Source organism: Oculina patagonica, chromosome 5 (assembly GCF_052425735.1).
Source record: "Oculina patagonica isolate OP01 chromosome 5, crgOcupat, whole genome shotgun sequence".
In the NCBI taxonomy this organism is placed as follows: domain Eukaryota; kingdom Metazoa; phylum Cnidaria; class Anthozoa; order Scleractinia; family Oculinidae; genus Oculina; species Oculina patagonica.
This window is the reverse complement of record NC_135762.1, coordinates 10,083,670-10,103,628: the sequence shown is the minus strand read 5'-3', so window position 1 is coordinate 10,103,628 and position 19,959 is coordinate 10,083,670. Positions and strand designations below refer to the sequence as shown.

The 19,959-nt window shown below is 39.4% G+C and overlaps 3 protein-coding genes and 1 pseudogene across 6 annotated transcripts in view; 3 read left to right on the top strand and 1 right to left on the bottom strand.

Annotated features, from left to right (window-relative positions):
- Positions 1–19,651, top strand: part of LOC144655367 (fibroblast growth factor receptor 4-like) — a 48,388-nt gene extending 28,737 nt beyond the window's left edge. For 2 of the 3 annotated variants that reach the window (XM_078515607.1, XM_078515606.1), the window contains 13 exons: positions 156–452; positions 2,230–2,583; positions 4,050–4,376; positions 5,294–5,605; positions 6,318–6,665; positions 6,987–7,253; positions 9,012–9,196; positions 9,668–9,965; positions 10,330–10,631; positions 11,998–12,191; positions 17,526–17,769; positions 18,239–18,405; positions 19,077–19,651. In XM_078515607.1, coding sequence (XP_078371733.1) covers positions 156–452; positions 2,230–2,583; positions 4,050–4,376; positions 5,294–5,605; positions 6,318–6,665; positions 6,987–7,253; positions 9,012–9,196; positions 9,668–9,965; positions 10,330–10,631; positions 11,998–12,191; positions 17,526–17,769; positions 18,239–18,405; positions 19,077–19,434 — 3,653 coding nt within the window. In that variant the 3' untranslated portion in view covers positions 19,435–19,651. The remainder of the gene's footprint in view (positions 1–155; positions 453–2,229; positions 2,584–4,049; positions 4,377–5,293; positions 5,606–6,317; positions 6,666–6,986; positions 7,254–9,011; positions 9,197–9,667; positions 9,966–10,329; positions 10,632–11,997; positions 12,192–17,525; positions 17,770–18,238; positions 18,406–19,076) is intronic. The other variant, XM_078515608.1, reaches the window with a different exon arrangement.
- LOC144655377 (fibroblast growth factor receptor 4-like) overlaps positions 1–19,959 on the bottom strand; it is a 92,256-nt gene that overhangs the window by 50,479 nt on the left and 21,818 nt on the right. The gene's annotated exons all lie outside the window — the stretch shown is intronic.
- Positions 1–19,959, top strand: part of LOC144655370 (fibroblast growth factor receptor 4-like) — a 92,538-nt gene that overhangs the window by 71,981 nt on the left and 598 nt on the right. The window contains exon 16 of one of the 2 annotated variants that reach the window (XM_078515613.1): positions 19,651–19,705. The exons of the other annotated variant lie outside the window; for it this stretch is intronic. The gene's annotated coding sequence lies outside the window, so the exon portion shown is untranslated. Of the gene's footprint in view, positions 1–19,650; positions 19,706–19,959 lie in introns of those variants that run through there. 2 annotated transcript variants of the gene reach the window in all.
- Positions 14,017–15,336, top strand: LOC144654038 (uncharacterized protein KIAA1958-like; annotated as a pseudogene).

Below are 19,959 nucleotides of genomic sequence, written 5' to 3'. Positions count from 1 at the left end.
GTACAGTACATGTTTGTGTGCACAATTATTTACATTTTTATCATTTTGCAGTGTGATGTGACTTTTGCAGTACTGCTTACAAATGTACATGGTGTGCTGCAATTGCTATAATTTTTATTATTAAACAATGTGTTGTTACTTTTTTTACTTTATAGGAGCATTGCCAAAGCATTTCCAATTGGTCCCTAACATTGCACTGATTCTGTTGCGAGGAGGAGATGGACAAATTTTGTGTGAAGCTGAAGGTACTACAGTTAGCAAGCTTCAATGGAAAAAAGGAGAGGAAAATGTCCCAGACAGCAAGGTCACTAATGCTGTTGACACGACCAAAAATTTAGTGAAGGCTATTCTAAAGATTACAAATGCTCAAACGCAAGATGCTGGTGAATACAAATGTGTGCTGACGGCTTATAGCAAGACGGATCATAGGCTAATAAGTGTACGAGTTGATGGTAAGTTTGTGTCAGGTGAATAGACCATTTTACAGTTGCCTGCCAAGTGACCTGGCCTTGGAATGGTAGTGAGGCTGGAGGTGACCTGTCACTGCTTTTGTTATGTAAATCATGTTGTTCATGCTGCTAACTAGTGTTCATTTACATAATAAAGCAGAGAGGTTTGTATCAATGCAAGGTCACCTCCAGCCTCACTACCATTCAAAAGCTAGGTCGCTTTGCAGGCAACTGTAAAATGGATTATTGTAGAAGGTCATAGTAAGAAAGATCAATTGTTCAACTTTGCATGCATGCACACGGGCACCATGGATGTTGAATTAGGGATGCTGCTAAGGGCCAGCTGCTAGTTAAATTCACCGGCTAAGGGAGAACTTAAATCTGGCTGAAAATTCAGACAAAAATAAAGACCTGGGTAAACTTTTAGAGCTGTAAGCCAGAGAAGCCAGCTGGACTTGATAATGAGCCAGCTTAGTGTTTTTTTATCTACGTGTTTGTACAACCCTGGTGAATGTGACAAAATAGCCGGCTTTGTTTAAGCCTGCTGTTGTAAATACAAAATGTTGTGGTTTAATTTTTTCTTTGTTATAAAAATTTTCAAACCAGTTTGTTCATAAGGAGACAATGAAAAATGAAAATCAAACCAGTCTGAAAAGTTTTAAACCAAAGATAAATTTACCACCATTTGCATTGATACAGGATGTCAAAAAACAAAACAACTGTACGTAGATGTTTTAAAAAATAATATCCATCAATCAAAGTTTGAAGGGGTTTTCTGTGTCGTGTGAGCTATCACGAAAGTGAATTGGTGATATAAAAATTTTATTTTGTGGCCAAAATCCTTAACTTTTTTAAATTGACAGGTGCAGATTAAACCCTTTTTTAGCTAAGTTGTCATAAAGGGCTTTTTCTAAACCATCGGAATACACACCATAAAGGGCGTCGGCGTGAGGTGCCTGGATCAAATCCTCCTCCCTGCCACTAGATGGATTTGTGTTTGGTCGTCCTGAATTTAACTCCTCTACGCTTTGTAAATAGCCAACTGGTCAGCGTCCTGCCAGTTGGGGTTTTTACAAGTTGATGTTTGATTTATAATATCTGTTTACCTGGTATCTATTTACCGCGTCCTCAATTAGCACAGCAGTGCTAAATACATTTGACACTTAAATAAAAGTGATGTTATTTATTTTTATTTATTTTAGGTTCAAATGTTTTATGTTTAGTGAGCACTTATTTAAATGTATCGCAACATTCAGTCTGTCATTGTCTGCTTTGTATAAAATTATTTTTTCATAAAGATCTGCAAACTGATTTGTTTCATTTGGTGTCCAAACGCAAAAGCCTTGAAATTTAAGGCAAAGTCTCCAAAAATCTTTAAAATGTCTTTGCTGTGTAATAAAGTTATATTTGACCATATACATGAGTAGTCTTCTGTCAGCTGATTAATTTTTTTTATCACTGGTCAAACTGTCATGATCACTTGACTGTGCAAAACGTCATTTCAAACATTGACTGATGGGAATCCTTTCCGCGGGTGTTTTGATTTCTGACGTTGCGTATCAATGCAAACTGTGGTAAACCACAACATAATAACATGTCAACTGTGTTCCAAATACAAATGACTTTACTCTGAGTTTAAAACTCATTTGATGGTTCATTTATCTACAAGTTGTACTGTGTGTGTGACAGATGAACATGATCTTTTTTTAGTCTATACATGTATGTAGTTTACTTTAAGTTATTGTATGTCAAAAATAATGATGTCTTGCCCTGTTTATAGCTCCTACAGCACCTAAAATTAATGCCTTTGATGGACCAAGGACTATTCGAGAAGGGGCACAAAAAGTCATCACGTGTGTAGCAAGAGCATCTCCAAAATCCGATGTACACTGGTACAGAAATGGCAGGAAGTTAGATGTCACAAACTGTACAGGTCCAGATGACAAAAGCTGCGAAAAGATTATCTATGAGGTTTATGAAGTAAATGTAAAACCAGCATTACATACTACTTTCACTGAACAAGTGCTTAAAATACGCAATGCAGTGTATCCCAGAGATCACGGGAAGTTTGAGTGTATAGCAACGAATGGCGTTGAACCATCTGCTAAGTTGGCTTTTGATCTGGATGTGCAAGGTACAGTACCGCTCAGAAATAAGCGTCCATCGCATACGCACCTTATACGCACATACGCATACACACATATGCACATACGTATACGCACATACGCACGTACACATAGTGCACATACGCACGTACCCATACGCAGTTCTTTGTTATTCATTGCTCTTGGTTTTCATTGTGTTGTATTGTTGGAGAAATCAAATGAAATATCTTTGCCAGAAAATAATAAAACAGCGCTGTTCGATTAGTGTTCGAGTAGTGCAAAATTTACATATATAAACAAGATATAAAATTGTATTTTAAATCTAACTCTCATTAGCGATTTCTATATTTTGACAAGACTTGTCTGCTAATGGATTGTCTAAGACAAGTATCGAAAAAATCATATCTTGGGTTCTATTTGGCATGAATCGCCAATTTAAACAGTCAAATGATTTCATGCAATAATATTGAAGGTTATATGATGCGCCGTGAACATTTATCATGTTTATTAACTTTTTTTGTAACATATGTTACAGGTCAAAATATGCTCTATGTCCTTTTTTTGACCAAGGTTTTTTTTACCCAGATTTAATTTGTTTGTTTTATCAGACCCCCTCCCTTGATGTCTCTGTAACCCCCCTTCACTATCTGTACTTACCCTCCACTACTTGAGTTGTCTCATCTAATTGGACTCTGAAAGGCAGACACCTCTCTTAGACAGACAGTTTGGGCTGGTCCCTATGGTGTCCGTCTTAGAGAGAATTGACTGTACCTTGTATTGCACTGCACATCCTTACAGTGTACCAATAATAGAGTGTGTTCGTGGAGGAGTGAAACAATAAGATATTTGCATAAAAATGATTTTTTTTTACAAAAAAAAAAGGAAAATCATTTTATTGTTTCACTCCTCCAATATGGCCGCCATAAACACACTCTATATTAATTTTGTCCAATTCACTTGAATTCTTGGCACCAAAATTGGCTTGGAAAGATCTGCAGGACTTTTACATAATCTCTGCATAAGGAAAAGATTTGAGAAACTGGGTTTAAAATACCCACAAAAATGCGTAGAAATTTGAGTGAAAAACTTGTAGGAGAATTTTGTCTCTACCTCCTTTGGCTCCTTGATGACAAGAATTTCCTGTTTGAATGATGCTTTTTGGGAATTCTTGAACTACAACCAAGCGCATTGGAAGGCCATCAACTGCAGGAAAAAGATAAGAAAAGAAAAAAAAAGAAAGTGAAAAAAAAAAGCGTAAGTGGTAGGGCACTTTCTGACCCAAAACCATCTCCAAACTACTAGTGGAAAGAAAGGCATGCCTTCATGTTGCAAGTGGCGTTAATGTAGCTCCTGTACTTCAACCGGAAAATGTCAAAATATTCAAAGAATAATTATTATAATGCCTTTATCAAAAATCTCTGGGAGTCAATGGGTAAAGAAGAACTCTTTTAATTAACTCTCAATTTATTGTTTATTTTCTTGTTTCCTGTTATAGCTGCACCAGTACTTAACAAAAGGTCAGATACAGTGTTAGCTATTGATGGCGTGGGAACAGAGGTGTCTTGCTTAGTAGACAAGAGCAACCCCTTGCCAACATTCACCTGGCAATACCAAAATTTGGATTGTCCAGATGCTGATTCCTGTCAGCCAGATGAAAATCAGTGGAAATCTGTTCCTGGAAATCTGATAATCACCCCCACAAACACACCAACAAATAAAAGTGTGGTGCAAGTTGAAAAAGACCAGCTAGCATCTTTCTATCGGTGCAAAGCAGTGAACACTGTAGGAAATGATGCTTTTGTCATCAAACTTGTTCGCCTTGGTAAGAAGTTGTCTTACTACTGTTTTCATTGATGAGAATAAAGTCATACATATCACTTAATTTAACAATTGATATATGTTATTACAAGACTCCATGCTTCTGAAGGGTTTTCTGTGATCACTTATTTGTCACTTAACAATAATGTTGTTATAAGACTTCATGCTTCTGAAGGGTTTTCTGTGACTTCCTATTCACAAGAAATCAATTGATCGTTAGATTGTGTCAAGAAGAACATGAGGGGTTAAAGGGGCTATGTCACGCAATTTTAGGCAATTTCGGCACTGACCAACTGGTCGTAGAATTAACTGAAATATCACAATAACGGCTTAAAACTGTAGAAGAACCCAAAAGAAACACAGAAAGACCAAAGAGGGGCATGGATAGGCAAAATTCGCGAAGATTAAAATGGATTGTGTTGGGGTAAACTTGAAAAAAGTCGGCCCGACTTTTTTCAAGTTTATCTCAATTTGTATGAAAGTGCATTTGCAATGCTCGAAAATTATCCTTGTTTGTTATGTGGCCGTGATTTTGCCAATTAAAGACTTTTGCTCTGCCAATTTGAAGTTTAGAGCTCTTAAATAACGAAAATAAATAAAATTACCTAAAATACCATGATATAGCCCCTTTAATATATTTTACTTTTGAAACAAAATTAAGATGCATGTAAAAATCTTTTTACTGAGGCTAAAAGTTTGGTGTTAACAAGTTTGTGAATTCCTTCTCTTCTTGATAATAGCTGGTGTTTGGAATGTGATGAAGCGCTTTCTGTTTTGGTTGATACGTGTACATGTTGTATAGTGTTCTTTTTTTAAATTATTACTTAACAGTACATTTGTTATAAAAAAAGTAATTCAATTATTGTCAAACAAATGTTTGGAAATTCACTTTGAAAATAAAATTTAAAATTCAATCAACAGCAAAAGCCAAGAAATTGACAGAGTTTGACCCCAACAGTAAAACACAGTTTAATGAAGAGTCTACTTTGCGGCTTGTCTGCTTTGACCGGTGTGGTACATTCTGCCCTGTTGCTCACTTCACAAAAGGTGGCGAAAAACTTTCCCATGAAAATGATGCACGTGTGAATGTCACGATATCACAGAGTCCAACATCTGCAGAAAACAGGCTTGTGTTAACTATCAAGAACTTGACACTGAATGATTCTGGAAGCTACAGATGTGTATCAAGTGCGAAGCCAGACGAGTATGATGAAGTCAATGTCACCATTCACAGTAAGTGGTCCCATGTCATGACTGTTGGTATTACATTGTACAAAGTAAGCTTGCATGTGAATTGAACATTACACGACTGATCAAGTGATAATCTAAGTGTCACTTTGAAATGGGAGAGAACTACATACTGTGAGCTGCAGCTTGCAGCTGCAGGACGCATCTTGCATTTAAACCTAGTAAAATTGGCCCAGCTCACCGCGAGTCTCTCGTAGCTCAGTTGGTTTGAGCGCCCAACCGGTATCTGGGAGGCCATGGGTTCGATTCCTATCAAAGACTCAGATTTTTTTCTTTCTCCCATGCTCCCATAACATTTTACTTCATCGACTCTGCAGTAATAAAGTTTAGTAAGTGATCAAAGAGACTACTGTACTAAGGTCGAGGTCAATATGTTATACCTGTACTTCAAAAAGTCATGTAAATGGCTATTCTTTGTTTGAGGAATAAATCCTTTTCAAGTCTGCATTAATAATTATTATTTGAGAAAGTCTTTTTTCTTAATAATTTATTTCAAACTCGATTTGATTTTTGTGTCTCGAAATTTAAGTCACTCGAATTTCAAGATACAGGAGTTGAGTTTTTAGGATCAAGTCGAGACTGTCAACTTACAATGTACTTTTGAGCAGTACTGTATCCCTCAAGCTACAGAAGAATTGAAGACATGCATGCAGGAGGATTAATATAATTGTTTACTCAAGCTGTGATTTCTTCGCAGGGCTGGTTGCACCTGAGATCGGTGTTCTACGCAGTAAAACTTTGGTCCAAGGTAGTGACTTGTGGCAGACGCAGTTGTTTTGCAATGTCACTGGAAACCCAGAACCAAAAATCACCTGGTTCTTCTACAAGGATGGTAATAGCAATCAAGTGAACAAGGGCAGCAGGGGCCTCCAAGGTGACGCTGACAACTGCAAGCAACGCACAGATTCTTATTACTATCTGCGAAGCGACGATCCCAGATACTTTGTCATCTGTAACCCTGAGAAAAAGCATTCGGGCGAATACCAGTGTCGTGCCAGCAACCCAAAAGGAGAGAAGTCCCAGAGTGCATTTATAAATGTGCTGAGTAAGTACATGGCTTTAACAGCACTATTATGACAAGCTGTAATGGTCAAGCATGAAAATAATGGCGACTCCAAAAGTGAACTTCTTTAAAATAATTGTAATTGTTATTGCTTGCTCATGCAATAAAGACTTGACTGTGTTTGGCTTTAACATAAGCAGACATGATTGGCACTTGTCCATTTCTTTTAATAATTGTGCGTGGCTGTCTCTTGTTACGTGTGATTCTTATAATTATTGTTACCGGTAATTAATTTTATTTGGGATGTCAAGCAATGTACTCAGGCCACTTAATATTTCCTTATTTCATGTGTGCCTTAAACAGTGAAACCAGTGATAATGGAACCCAATGATGGCTACACAACACCAGCCAAGAAGATAGGTGATCCACTGAACCAGACCTGCAGGGCAGATGGCAACCCGCTCCCTAATGTCACATGGGTGAAAAACAACACAGGGGAGGTCTTAGGAACAGAGAGCGGCTCACTACAGCTCAGGGTCAAGTCACTGGATGATGATGACTTTGGAGATTATAAATGTGTTGCTCGTAATCACCTGGGAAGTCATGAAGTTTTTATAAAAGTGCAAAAAGGTTAGTACATTGTTTTGGCGTTTTATTGTGTAACTGGCCCACACAACCTGTAGGTTTAAATGTGGGCCCCTGGAGATTTTGCAATAATAACTTTTTAGTCAATCCCTACTGAACTTCGAGACTGGACATACAGTACATGTACATGCCAGGAAAGAAATGATGATATGTGATGCCAGTTAGTCAGTCCAACAAAAATTTACTTATGTCTTCATCTTGATGTACTAGGTGAATTTTGTGTACAAGCAAAATTAGAGTACTTTGCCAATTTTAGTACTTTTTACCAAAACGCAGAAAACCCCCCGTGACAGTGTCCCTTTAAATGAGCTATGTCATAGTATTTAAAGTCACTTTTCTGATTTCTTTCAAATTTAATAATAGTTTTCTTACAAAGAAAAATACCAACTGGTTGATAAAAAAAAAAAAAAAACGAAAATAAGCAAGTATGTTTACCTTTTACACAGATTACCAGAAAGAAGGATTACAAAGGACAAATTTGAACATATTTGCCATTATTTCAAGATGTGTTGTCTGTGCCATGGTTCCTTTAAGGAGTTACAACCCATCATGCATTTATCAGCCTAACAGGAAACAAACTTTTTATTTATTTGGCAAAATAAATAAATTATTGTGTCATACAGTGTAGGCAAATATAGGTCATAGGTTAAAAAAAAAATTTGGTAAAAAAGAATTAAAAAGTTGACACTTGCAAAAAATATGGTTTGGACGTTTCTTACATGTATACCTAATCGTACCTTTTTGGTACGCTTCGGCGGCATATCAGGCGAGTTTGGTCGAGCCATGGTTCGTATTTTGGCGAGACGCAATACCCATGGCGAGACCAAACGAGCCTGATATGCAGCCGAAGCGTACCAAAAAGGGTACGATTAGGTATTTACCGTACCCAAATTCAGCCAAAAATTCGGTTATATTTAACGCTCTGTTGAAGCCATGCTTGCCAGGTACGTAGTGCAAATTGTGTTGACCTGCTTGTGTTGATACCTTTTTGTTCTTCAACACTTTTATCAAGTTCCTCTTCTGCCTTTTGTTCCACTCGTTTGTTTGGAGTTTCATTCTCTAAATTTTCAAAATCAAAATTTAGCGAAAAATGTGGAAATTCCAACTCCATTGTTTCAGTCTGAATGTTTCAGTACTCGTCGGCAAACATCGCGCAATTAGCGAGCGCGCTCAAGTTTAGTTTTGGCGGGAAAGTTTTTCTCCTTTTACTATCGCTTAACACCAGCTAAGTTTAAATTACGAGGTTCTGTTTTATTGGTAAAACCTCTTTTCAATTCATCGCTCGGTAACACTACTTTACTTCAAAGTGACCGTGATATGGTGGCATATCAGGTCAGTGACTTGATATCGTAGGATATCAGGACAGTAGATCGCGCTTCTGATTGGCTACTTGCGAATTTGGGTACGGTAATGTCACTAACAGTTGCCTTCTTCAGCAAAATGCAATTGTTTAACAGCATCCTGCTAGAATATGTATTTTCTATTGGTCTTCACGTCATGTGCTACAGCCAAACGTGGGGAATTTTGTTACATATTCAAGCAGGATGCCATTAAACATTTGCATTTTGCTGAAAAAGGCCACAGTTAGTGGCCGAAACGTCCAAACCATATTTTTTAGCCAGTGTCAACTTTTTAATTCTTTTTACCAAATAGGTCATAGGTCATAGAAATGAAAAGATATATAACTTTATTGTTAGTACGTTCACTTTCTAACAATTTATCTATTTTTTTTTTCTTTTTTAGAAGGAGCAACTGCAGTTCAAAAGGATGATTCCCCGCTAAGTACAGGTGCCTTGGTTGGAATTGCTATTGCTGTGGGTGCCGTGGTGCTTATCGTGCTGGTGATTTGCATTGTTGTCTATCGCCGACAAAAGAAGCAGATCGACGAGTATAAGGAGATTTACTTCCTGAGGCAATCAGACTACCAGGTATAGTGTGCAAGGAAATTCTGTATGCATGTCAAGAACTATCCTGTGAAGATGTAAAACTAGTTGTTTGTTGACTGTATGTAAAGACCTAAGGGAAATCTTGCAGAGTAAAATGGAAACTTAAACCTGCCTACAAGGTGAAAAGGTTCGTTTTGGAATTAGGAAGAATCTTTCAGTATACAGGAAAACCAAAGGTTAAGCCATGCACTCCTGCACAGTGGCGTGTGTCCTATTAAAATGCTTCCAAAAGGTTGGCTTCACGGCTCAGGTGGAAAGTGATAAAAAGGCCTTGGGTATAAATCCAGTCGATTTTTCATGAATACTTGAATTCTCAGCCTTTGATTCCAAAATCTACAACAATACACTACTGTATAAACTCGGCAGTCTACATAGTTGGTCTTAAACACTTAAAGCACTCTTTCTACAGCTACTGGTACTTCTATAACAGTAAAACAATTTGTTTGTATTCAGATTGACCCTGATCGCAGCCTCCTGGAACAGTGTAATGATCTACCTTACGACCCAGACTGGGAGTTCCCTGAGGAGAGGCTTATCCTAGGGGATGTCCTTGGTGCAGGAGCCTTTGGACAGGTTGTTAAGGCAGAGGCTATTGGCATCCTAGCTCTCGATCCACGAGACAAGAGTGCAGAATCTTTCAAGCGGCGCTCAAAGATTCGCAGGTCTTCAAGAGCCAAGGACCTCAAGAAGGAAGAAATAGTTGGAGGATGGAAAAACATCAGGCTCCCTGTAGCAGTGAAAACCTTAAAAGGTGTGTGTGTGGCGCTATTGTTTTTTATGTTTGTTTCGAGGTTGATAGATAGAGGTTGAAGATAATTGTGACCCCTGCAGAATCACTTGCAAATTGTGAGCACTATTCAGTCCCAGACTGAGTTCCCCCCCCCCCCTCCCCTCCCCCGTGAGCCAAACCCTGGGAATATGAGATGATATCCGCCACGGAATATTACCCAGTTGGTTTATGTTTGCCTGTTTCAGATCTCACTTAGTTGAGGTGCAGCCAGATAACTGTGAACAGCGAAACAAAATGCTCCCCAACTAACCTAATGCCTAGAACAGCCGAGGCTAGATAAATGCATGTCAATCAATCAATATTTGGCATTTTCCTGTTGTTTCAGAGGGTGCTACTGAAGCAGAGTACAAGGACTTAGCGTCAGAACTCAAGATTCTCATCCACCTTGGACAGCACAAGAACATTATCAATCTCCTGGGAGCCTGCACACGAGGCAAGCGTCTAATGGTCATCATGGAGTTTGCCCCTCATGGCAGCTTGCTTTCGTTTCTTCGTAACAAGAGGGACATTTATGAACCCGATTGGACCAAGACTAAGAATGATCCAGAGAAAGAGTTTACTTTAGTCGATCTGGTGATGATCGGCTATCAAGTTAGTAGAGGAATGGCGTTCTTGGCGTCAAAGAAGGTGAGAATTAAGTTGCAATTCGCCTACAATCGCTCTGTTATATACATTTCGCCGATAAAAGGTTAAAAATAAAACTTAAGGTAAAAGCTGTTAAAATTGATGCTAAACGTTTTCGATCTGTTCGATCATCATCAGAGTGAAAAAATCTGCATACGCTCATCGTTCTTATAGTTCAGATAACACTAGTTATGTAATACCTGTTCCCATTGGGAACAAGGTGAGGTCCAGTGATTGCACTTGTTTGTTTAGTTCAGGGTGGTAGCGTGCAATGTAGAATGCTTCTTTTATTCTTCTTTTTAACCATGAGTGGGCAGTGGTTAAAACATTCCACGTGAACTTGTGATTAGGGTGTTTTCTGATGTGCTTGGCTGGCTCTGACTGCTTATTGACATCTGAATGTTCATTAACACGAACCTCGAGGTTGCGTGCTGTTTCGCCAATGTATGTTACTCCACAATTACACTTGCCTTTGTAGATGACGTGTGACGGGTGTGTGATTTTGTCTTTTAACTTGTTTCCCAAATTTCTCAGTCAATCAAAGGGCCTACGAACAGACGAGAATCGTGTATGACATTCTTGCTTTTGCGTTTAGCCTTGCAAAAAAAAAATCAAAACTGAGTGTGTGTTCTACCTAAAACGCTACGGAGGACCATGTTTCACTGTAAGGGTAGCTGGGCACAAAACCACTAGGGAAAAAAATATGATTGACAAATTTCGAAGATCAGACTAGAAAATTGGGTAATTGAAATTTGAGGGTCGAAAGTAATTTTCTACGCTTAGTGATTGGTTTAAAACTCTTGCGCCATTTTCTCAACCAATCAGAATTAAAACTAAAACAAATCGTGACTCGCTCCTGAACGCTTTGTGCCGACTACATGTATTTGCTTCGAGTTTTGATTGGTTTACTGGATTGTCTGTGTTCTTTGTGGTTGGCTGGAGTGATTACTTTGGTTTTTGGTTTTACGACACTCAATTGAAAACTGCTCTAAGACTTGAAGACACTTGGCTATGGACAGCGATTCCTTTTCAGCTTGTCTTGAGTTCAGTCTGTAGTACTCTTTCTCAACTTGCCTACAGTTTACCAGTGACCCCATTTTACCCCACTATATCAATTTCTCTGGGCGATCTGGGTTACTCACAGTAAAACAGCAAGGAAAAAACTGCTTCAAAGCTTTTATTTAGAAGTCACTGGCTGCGGACTAAATAGTCAGAACCATGCCGTATGACTAGTTTTAACTCTACTGAGGCTGGAAAGGATTTATACAATCATTTCTCCCAACCAGACAATAAAAAATAGACAGAGACCAGATAGGAGAATTTGTGTGTTGAACTTGTGTTGACGTTAACTGTGCATCTTCCTCTGTAGTGTGTTCATCGAGACTTGGCTGCAAGAAACATTTTAGTTGGTGAAGATTATGTTATGAAGATAGCTGACTTTGGTCTAGCAAGAGACATTTACAAAGATGATCTTTATGTTAAGAAGACACAAGGCTTGCTTCCTGTAAAATGGATGGCTCCCGAATCACTGTTCGACAGAGTTTACACAGAGAAAACTGACATGTAAGTTGACAACTGAAGTCTTGTAGAAATCAGAAGTCTTCGACAACAAACGCAGAGGCGGATCTAGGGGGAAGGTGCCGGGGGTGCGTACCCCCTCCCCCTCAACCGAGATGACCTGCAGCTTTCTTATACAATTGGCATTCTTCCAAAAAACAAGTTAGTTGCGCCATGCCATTCCTAAGTGGTACATTCCCTCCTAAGAAAAATCCTGGATCCGTCCCTGAAACGAATGTAGTTCCAGAGATATTTTGGTCTGTTTTAGTGGATATTTTCTTTTCCCCCAAAAAAGGCCTGTGTACTCACTTGTCACATTCAGTTTATGGGCTGATAAAACGCTTAATAAAGTAATGGGAATTCAATAGACCATTTGCATTATGACGTAAAAGCGCAAAGACTTCTGGTAGTTGTAGTTAAGTTCGCGGGAAATTTTGAATTGTCATCAAGCCTGCTTGCCTAAGAAAATCGTGATGGAGGTAAAGAAATTTACTCTCGCCGAAAAAGGCGTCTCTGTGGCTTCATTTAAAAGGCAAAAAGCAAGTTCTCAGTATAAAACCAAGTCTGAAAAAAGGTATGAAAGAAATTGTATATTTGCTGGGTTGCGTTTTGTGGTGAAGTTTCAACGAGTGTTTCCTCCAGTCGCAAGGTATTTTCAAATAGTATACGAAGACGCAATATTTTACCCTTTCTAAACATTGGGGAGTACAGAACATGATGTCTGCACTCGTAAAAATCTTTGAGGCTCACCTTTCAAGTCTCACAAGTAATCGCTCATCAACAAAATTAATGTAAATAAAATTATATTTGCTCACACGGCCATCGCTCGTATTGAAACCACAACTCCAAATCGACGAGTTAACATTTTCAGTACAAAAAACAAGAAAGCTTCTTTGTTAAAGAAAATTCCAATTACAGTTCTAATTTGACGAAAAAAGAAATACAATTTTAAGATAAACAAACAAATAACCTGTATTCACCTGCACAGGGAAGTTTTGATTGATCAGCTTGGAAATCCTCTATCACTGACCCTTCATGATTCATCGATGAAGCTCGACTGAACGAAGAAAATTATTTTATTATATAAACATCAGTGAAATACCAGGAAATCTTTCGCACGAAAAAATCATATCTTCACACGTGAAAATAACATGTTATTTTCACATGTGAAGATATCGATTTCGGAACATTTTCTGGCAAGTGTGCCCTGTTTCAATGCTTAATGAGCCAAAGAAAATCGATATTAAGTCGAAACATCCTCGGATCTTCCTCGGCAATCTTCGGCAATCTTCGGATATCTTCGGAAATTTTCGGAAAAGTTCGGAAAATGTTCGGAAACATTCGTACGACCTTCGGACAACATTTTGAAAATCTTCGGAAATCCTCGGAAAACGGTCGGAAATCTTCGGAAAATCGTCAAAAACATGGTAATTAGTAGGTTTATATAATAAACAGAATATTACATGGTTGCTTGGAGATATGAAGTTTATCTTCTCGTGTTCAAATCAATATCCCACTCGTTCGCTGCGCTCACTCGTGAGATATCGATTTGAACACTCGAAGATAAATTTCATATCTCCGCGCAACCATGTAATATCCTCTATTTATTTCATAGGTACTGAGATTTACTCATGAAAATCGTAGGGAGTAAAAATCGTACTGATTCAGAGATTAGCCAATCAGGAGCACGAACGACAAAATTTCACTGTGAAAAAATATCGTTCGTCCAATTAGCAACGCGAACGACGAATTTTCACAGGTGATGAATGAACGTATTGAAGGAAACGTCATCCCACAGCCGTTGCCGACAAGAAAACCCGCGCTTTGAAAAATGGCCGAGGGAAGGTTTGCTTCTGTTTCCTCAGTTGAATAATTCATTTTAGAACAGGAAAACAAAAACACCGCTCAAAAAACTGAACGAGATGTAAAATTGCTTGAAAGATTTTTGATAACGAAGAACGAAGACAGAAAAATAGAAGATATTCCGGCTGTTGAGCTGAATGAATACATCAGCCAATTCATCATTGCCGTCCGCACCAAAGATGGAAATGAATACGAACCGACTTCTCTTCGAAGTTTAGTGGCTAGCTTCGAAAGACACCTGAAGAAAAAGAGCTATTCTGTAAGCATAATCAACGACTTGGTGTTTGAGAAAACCAGGAAAGTTCTACAGTCTAAACAAAAGCAGCTAAAAAAGCAAGGAAAAGGAAATAAACCGAAAGCGTCGGTAGCTTTGACAAGCGAAGAGTTGAAAATATTGTACGAGAAGGGTTTGCTCGGTATGTGTAGTCCCGAGGCACTTCTGAACACGCTCTGGCTAAACAACACTCTTCACTTCGGACTCCGTGGGTGCCAAGAACATCGTGATATGTGCTGGGGAGATATAAAGCTACTGAAAACGGCAAGCGGAGTCGAGTACTTGGAGTTCAATGAAAGACAAACAAAAACTAGAACGGGATCAGACTGCAGCGATGTCAGAACCGTACCGCCGAAAATGTTTGCGACCGACGGAACTGAAAGAGATCCTGTCGCAGTCTACAAATGTTTTGCCAGGAAGAGACCTGAGGAAATGAATCAAGATGATGCTCCCTTTTATTTGGCTGTAAACAACGGTTTGAAGACGGACTCGCTCACAACAAAAGGCTGGTTCAAGTCCGGTCCTGTCGGCAAAAACAAACTCAATGGTTTAATGAAGACCATGGTTCAGAAAGCAGGAATTGAAAACGACAGGCTTCGAAATCATAGCGGCCGAAAGACAATGATCCAGACGCTAAGTGAACACGACATTCTACCTACGCAAATCGCACAACTATCTGGCCATAAGAATTTGAAGAGCATAGAAAATTACAGCACTGTTTCAACGAAGCAACAGATGCACATGTCAAAAGTGCTAAGCAGTGTGATGGCTGGTACCTCAGCTTCGTCCTCTTCTGAGACAGCTTGTTCGCAGTCCTCCGACTCTCAGAATGGTGGAAAGCAGCAGTCCATGGCACTATTCAGTGGCGCAGTTTTTCAAGGTGGCAATTTCTCCATCAACATTAACACTTTAAATCAGTCTCCGACGCTTTCTACAAACCCGTCAAGCTCCGAAGCGATGCGATGGAAACGTCTAAGGCCTTTGGAACTGGATAGTGACTCTGATGATGAATAAATTGTGACTTATCTTCTTGACTTAACTTTTTTATTGGCATGGCTTCCTTTATTAACAGAAATTTGACTTAACTTAAAAATTTTGAATGCTGCAGATCTTTGATTTACTCAGTTGTTGAGCACTTGAATGGTTTTACAGTGTCATTTATTTGTGCAAATAAATTTGTCTACTCAGTAGCACGGAAAAGAAAATCTCAGTACCTATGAAATAAACATATTACAGCATGGAAAATGCTTTGTACGATTTTTATTCACTCGTTGATACGTATCAGAAAACTCACTCGTTCGCTACGCTCACTCGTTCGTTTTCTGACACTACTCAACTCGTGAATAAAAATCGTACGCGCGCATTTTCCATGAAGTAATCTCTATTGACTCGTCTCTCTGTCCGTCTGACCGTCTGACCGTCCCGCCGAGTAATCATGATATATGGTAAATTTTCTAAGCTTTTCAGTCAAGAATTAATTCACCTGCGATCGATGGAAGCGATCGTTTGTTGAACGTCTGAAAATAGATGATGAACAAAGTCAATGGCTTGCCTTGCTTTCACTTTTTTGATTCTACACAAATTTAATCATATCCTAGACTCGTCCTTTCAAGCAATCTGTTTCCATTGCGCGATTTTTTGAAGCTGTGATTTTAGGATAAAATTATTTACGAAGAGAAGTTGTCGGCCGCGATGAATGAAGTTCTACCAAGTCGAGTCAACTCCGCACACAACGTACATATTAAACTTACTTGAACACGAACAACATTTGTCAGCAAAGTTTCATTCCAAAGCTATCATCCTGTTTTCTATATTTTTGACAGGTAACTGACATAAATGAATTTGCTTATAAATGAATAAGCAAATTTTGAAGCGACAAGAGCGTAAACTTTAGCAGCTCAGCTTCAAATAAATGTCATAGATGTCCACCTTCCCGCTTGGCTGCCCTTAGCCAATCACAAGCCAGAAATGGTGTTTTCCCGTGAAACTAACTACAACTACCAGAATTCTTTGCGCTTTTACGTCATAATGCAAATGGTCTATTACACTGCAGTTATTGCAGTTGCGATTTTTTTTATTAATTTTCGAAAGTTGCGTTGCCTGTGCAAGCGAAATTCTGTGCTGTAGCAGCTTGTTTTGGTCGTGAAGACCCTTCTCCTTATAATATACAAGTCTGCATGTAATAGCATGAACATAAAAATCGATTTCGGACAATCCTTGCGGGCACGGGAATCAACTACGATGCTCTTTTACACAAGAACAAAATACTACCATTTTCGAGCGACCGTGAACGGCTAACTTTTTTCTGCGTTTTCTCATGTGTAAAACATTCAAGTTTGTATAGACAAACTGTCGCGTTTTACAAGTAAACCATTTAAGGTAGTTTAACGGAAAAAATCACTCCAAAATATAAAAAATAAATAAACAATCGAAGATTGCTGTCGCAGCAATTGCCAGAAATGTAAAAAAAGCCCTTTGCTGTCGACATTCATTGAAGAAATATAAAAAGTCGACGCAAAAGTTTTCAAAACCATTGTTTCATGTGCAGAAACACACAGGCGGAGCTGTCAAACTTGACATGTTGACGCTCCAAACGTTAATTGGTTCAGTTGAAAAACGCGACGGTTTGTCTAGACAAAGTTGAATGTTTTACCCGTGAAAAAACGCGGAAAAAAGTTGGCCGTTCACGGTCGCTCGAAAATGGTAGTAAGCATGATGATTTCAGTCAATTTACCTTTGATTTTGAAAAGCTTCACTTTCAAATTGAGTGCACCCTTCGTCCCCCACACTTCATGCCAAAAGAAACTCGCATAGCGAATGATCTCCAGGTAGAAAAGCACTGTAGGTAGCTTATTGAGGCCACCATTCAGGAGCTATTGGCTTCTGGGAGCTTCCAATCCTTCTACTGGCTCAGGGTTGCCACAGGTCAGGAATGGTCAGGGAAAATAAAACTCTTCAAGGTCATGGAAAAGTCAGGGAATTTTATTTAGAGTCAGGGAAATTGACATATTGAAGAAAAGTCAGGGAAAATTGAAATTATTTGAAGGATGGGAGAAATATTTCAGATCAATGTAATCCCAGCAATGTTTTTTCTTTTTGAAACGGAGACTGGAGGCTGCAACTATATTTGACATTTTGCATTTTTTGGTCATCAGGAAAAAGTCAGGGAATTTTGAAAACTGATGACTTGGTTTTGTTTTCAGATGGTCGTTTGGCATCCTGTTGTGGGAGACATTTACCCTTGGGGGTACCCCTTACCCTGGCCTCCCCACAGAGCAGCTTCTTGACTACTTGAGTGAAGGCAAGCGAATGGACATCCCGGCCAAGTGTCCATTGGAGGTGTATACTATCATGAGGGACTGCTGGCTTCACGACCCCGACCAGAGACCGCACTTTGTGACCTTGAACGAACATCTGGGAAAGATCTTGGAAAGAAACATGACAAAGGTACAGAATACATGGCCCTGCAAAGAGCTACCTATATATATCAAGATTCTTTTACTTTATAATAGGAAGTTAACGCTTGTGTTAATTAACGCGAATTGAAGGAAAAATCATTTCCCAATAAAGGAAATTAACGCGAAAGAGGGCGCAACATTTCAAAATGAAGGAAACTAACGCGACGTAAGAAAAAAAACTTGTTGAGACAACAAGAACAAGTTTATTTCAACACTAGGCGTATAATCCGAAACGGAAACAATGTTCGTGGTACTTAACGGTTAAGTGAAGGAATCTGACCGCTTCGAGCGTTCTTCGGAGTTTCAGTGATACCAGCAGATTTCTACTCTGAAAAAATAATGCCTTGTCCTAGGAGTCAACAACTTCTGGACTGTATCGAGAAAATTGGGGCCAAAATAATGGAAATAAAGTTCAAAGAAATTGACACTCATGCCGTCTTTGTCTGTCTGTGTTACAGGATAACCCCTACCTTACACTACAGATGGAGGAGGAAGAGGGAGCTGCCAGTGCGGGCTACTATCTGCAGCCGTGTGATTCAGACATCCGAAACTCCAATAGGTATGTGCAGTCACCTGTGCATTCTCCGTCAAGCGAGACTCCGTACAAGGATGGTGAAGGCCCCAGGTATGCTTCTTAGGGTAGTTCTTAGTGTGCGTTTAAAACCAAATCAATCACCCTGTACTGTCACAACATACGTAAACAACTCAGTGTACTTATTAGAACTTGTAGCAAGTACCACGTGACCAGCTTCAAGCGCAGGAAGTTGTTGATTCGGATTGGTTCAGATTTTGCTTCTTTGGTTGGTTCTGATTGGTTCAGATTTTGGCGCGGTTTACGGTCCAATGAGTGATCAGAGTAAAGCAATACAGGTTGCAGATGGAGATTACCTTCAACTTCTCTGTTAAAACAGTCTGATGTAAAGTGTTATTCCAAGATAACTGTTCGACTGTTCTAAGAGCATCGATTCTCGTGCGAAATCATACTTTTTTGCATCAACAAGTTATTTGCCAGTGAACTAACATTTCTTCGTTACTCTGAGGAAAAATAAATAAGTTACTCAGCAGTTTTCGATTGAAAAACTAAAGTATTAGTGCTCGTGTGTACGCGTGTGTTGCAATTCTAAATTGGTGACGGGACGCCATATTCTATAAACACGACAAAAAAGTAAATAAGAGCTAAAATAAGTAGCGTGATTGCCTTTTACATCAGGAGCGAGATTCTTATTAATTCCTCAAGAGGATTTTAACGTTTACAGCGCCCGTCTTGATGATTAATTCTTTGTGCTCGTCTCCTAGCTACGACTCCCCATTGCCAACTCTGCCACCAGGTCAGGACATCATCAGTGACGAGGACATTCAAAATGCACCCCTCCCTCCCATCCCTCCTTCTTACGAGGACGCCATGAGTGACGAAGACGAGGCAGCCAAACCAAGGACTTCTGCAAGGACCAACAGTGCCGCAGGGGAGAGTGGGATTGACGTGGACGGGATGGATGACGGAGGTGATTACATCGACGACGCACGCGTTGATTCCCCGTTCCTTCCCCCTGAGGGGAATAAAATGGTTGCCATAGAGATGGAAGGCCCAGCGAAAGTACCCAAAGCGGAGGTGTTGAACAAGGGAAAGAGGCGAAAGATCGAAACACAACTTTGAGGTTTTGTTAGCCGCTGAGATTCGACTGGGGAAGCTGCTGAAATGTAGTAGCTTAAACTGAGGTGTTTTGCAGAAAGTTGGAAGCACTGCAATTTCCAAGCGGCTAGGGAATAAAACAAGGCATTGCCCGTGATAACGGTGTAGGAAATTCTCTAAGGTAAACTTTACTTGATTGCATTTTAAAGAAAAAATGATGTCACGCAGTGTCGTGACAAGTACAAGTCGGCACCGGCGTCGCGCAACACCTGCGGACATTACCATCATGCTTGTTAAGAAAGATGTCACGCATTGTCGTAACAAGTACAAGGACGCATTGGCGTCACGCAACACCTGCGGACATTACCATTTGGTATGATGCTTGTATAAAACATATTACGTAATTCTTTGCACCTGTTATCAGTGTGCGTGCAGACGTACACATCTGCGACGGGGAAGGAAGCGATTAGCGCATGTTTCCTTCACCGATGCACAAACGAAATTTGGGAGGCTCTAGTAATCCTTTTCTATGAATTTTTATATTTTTTT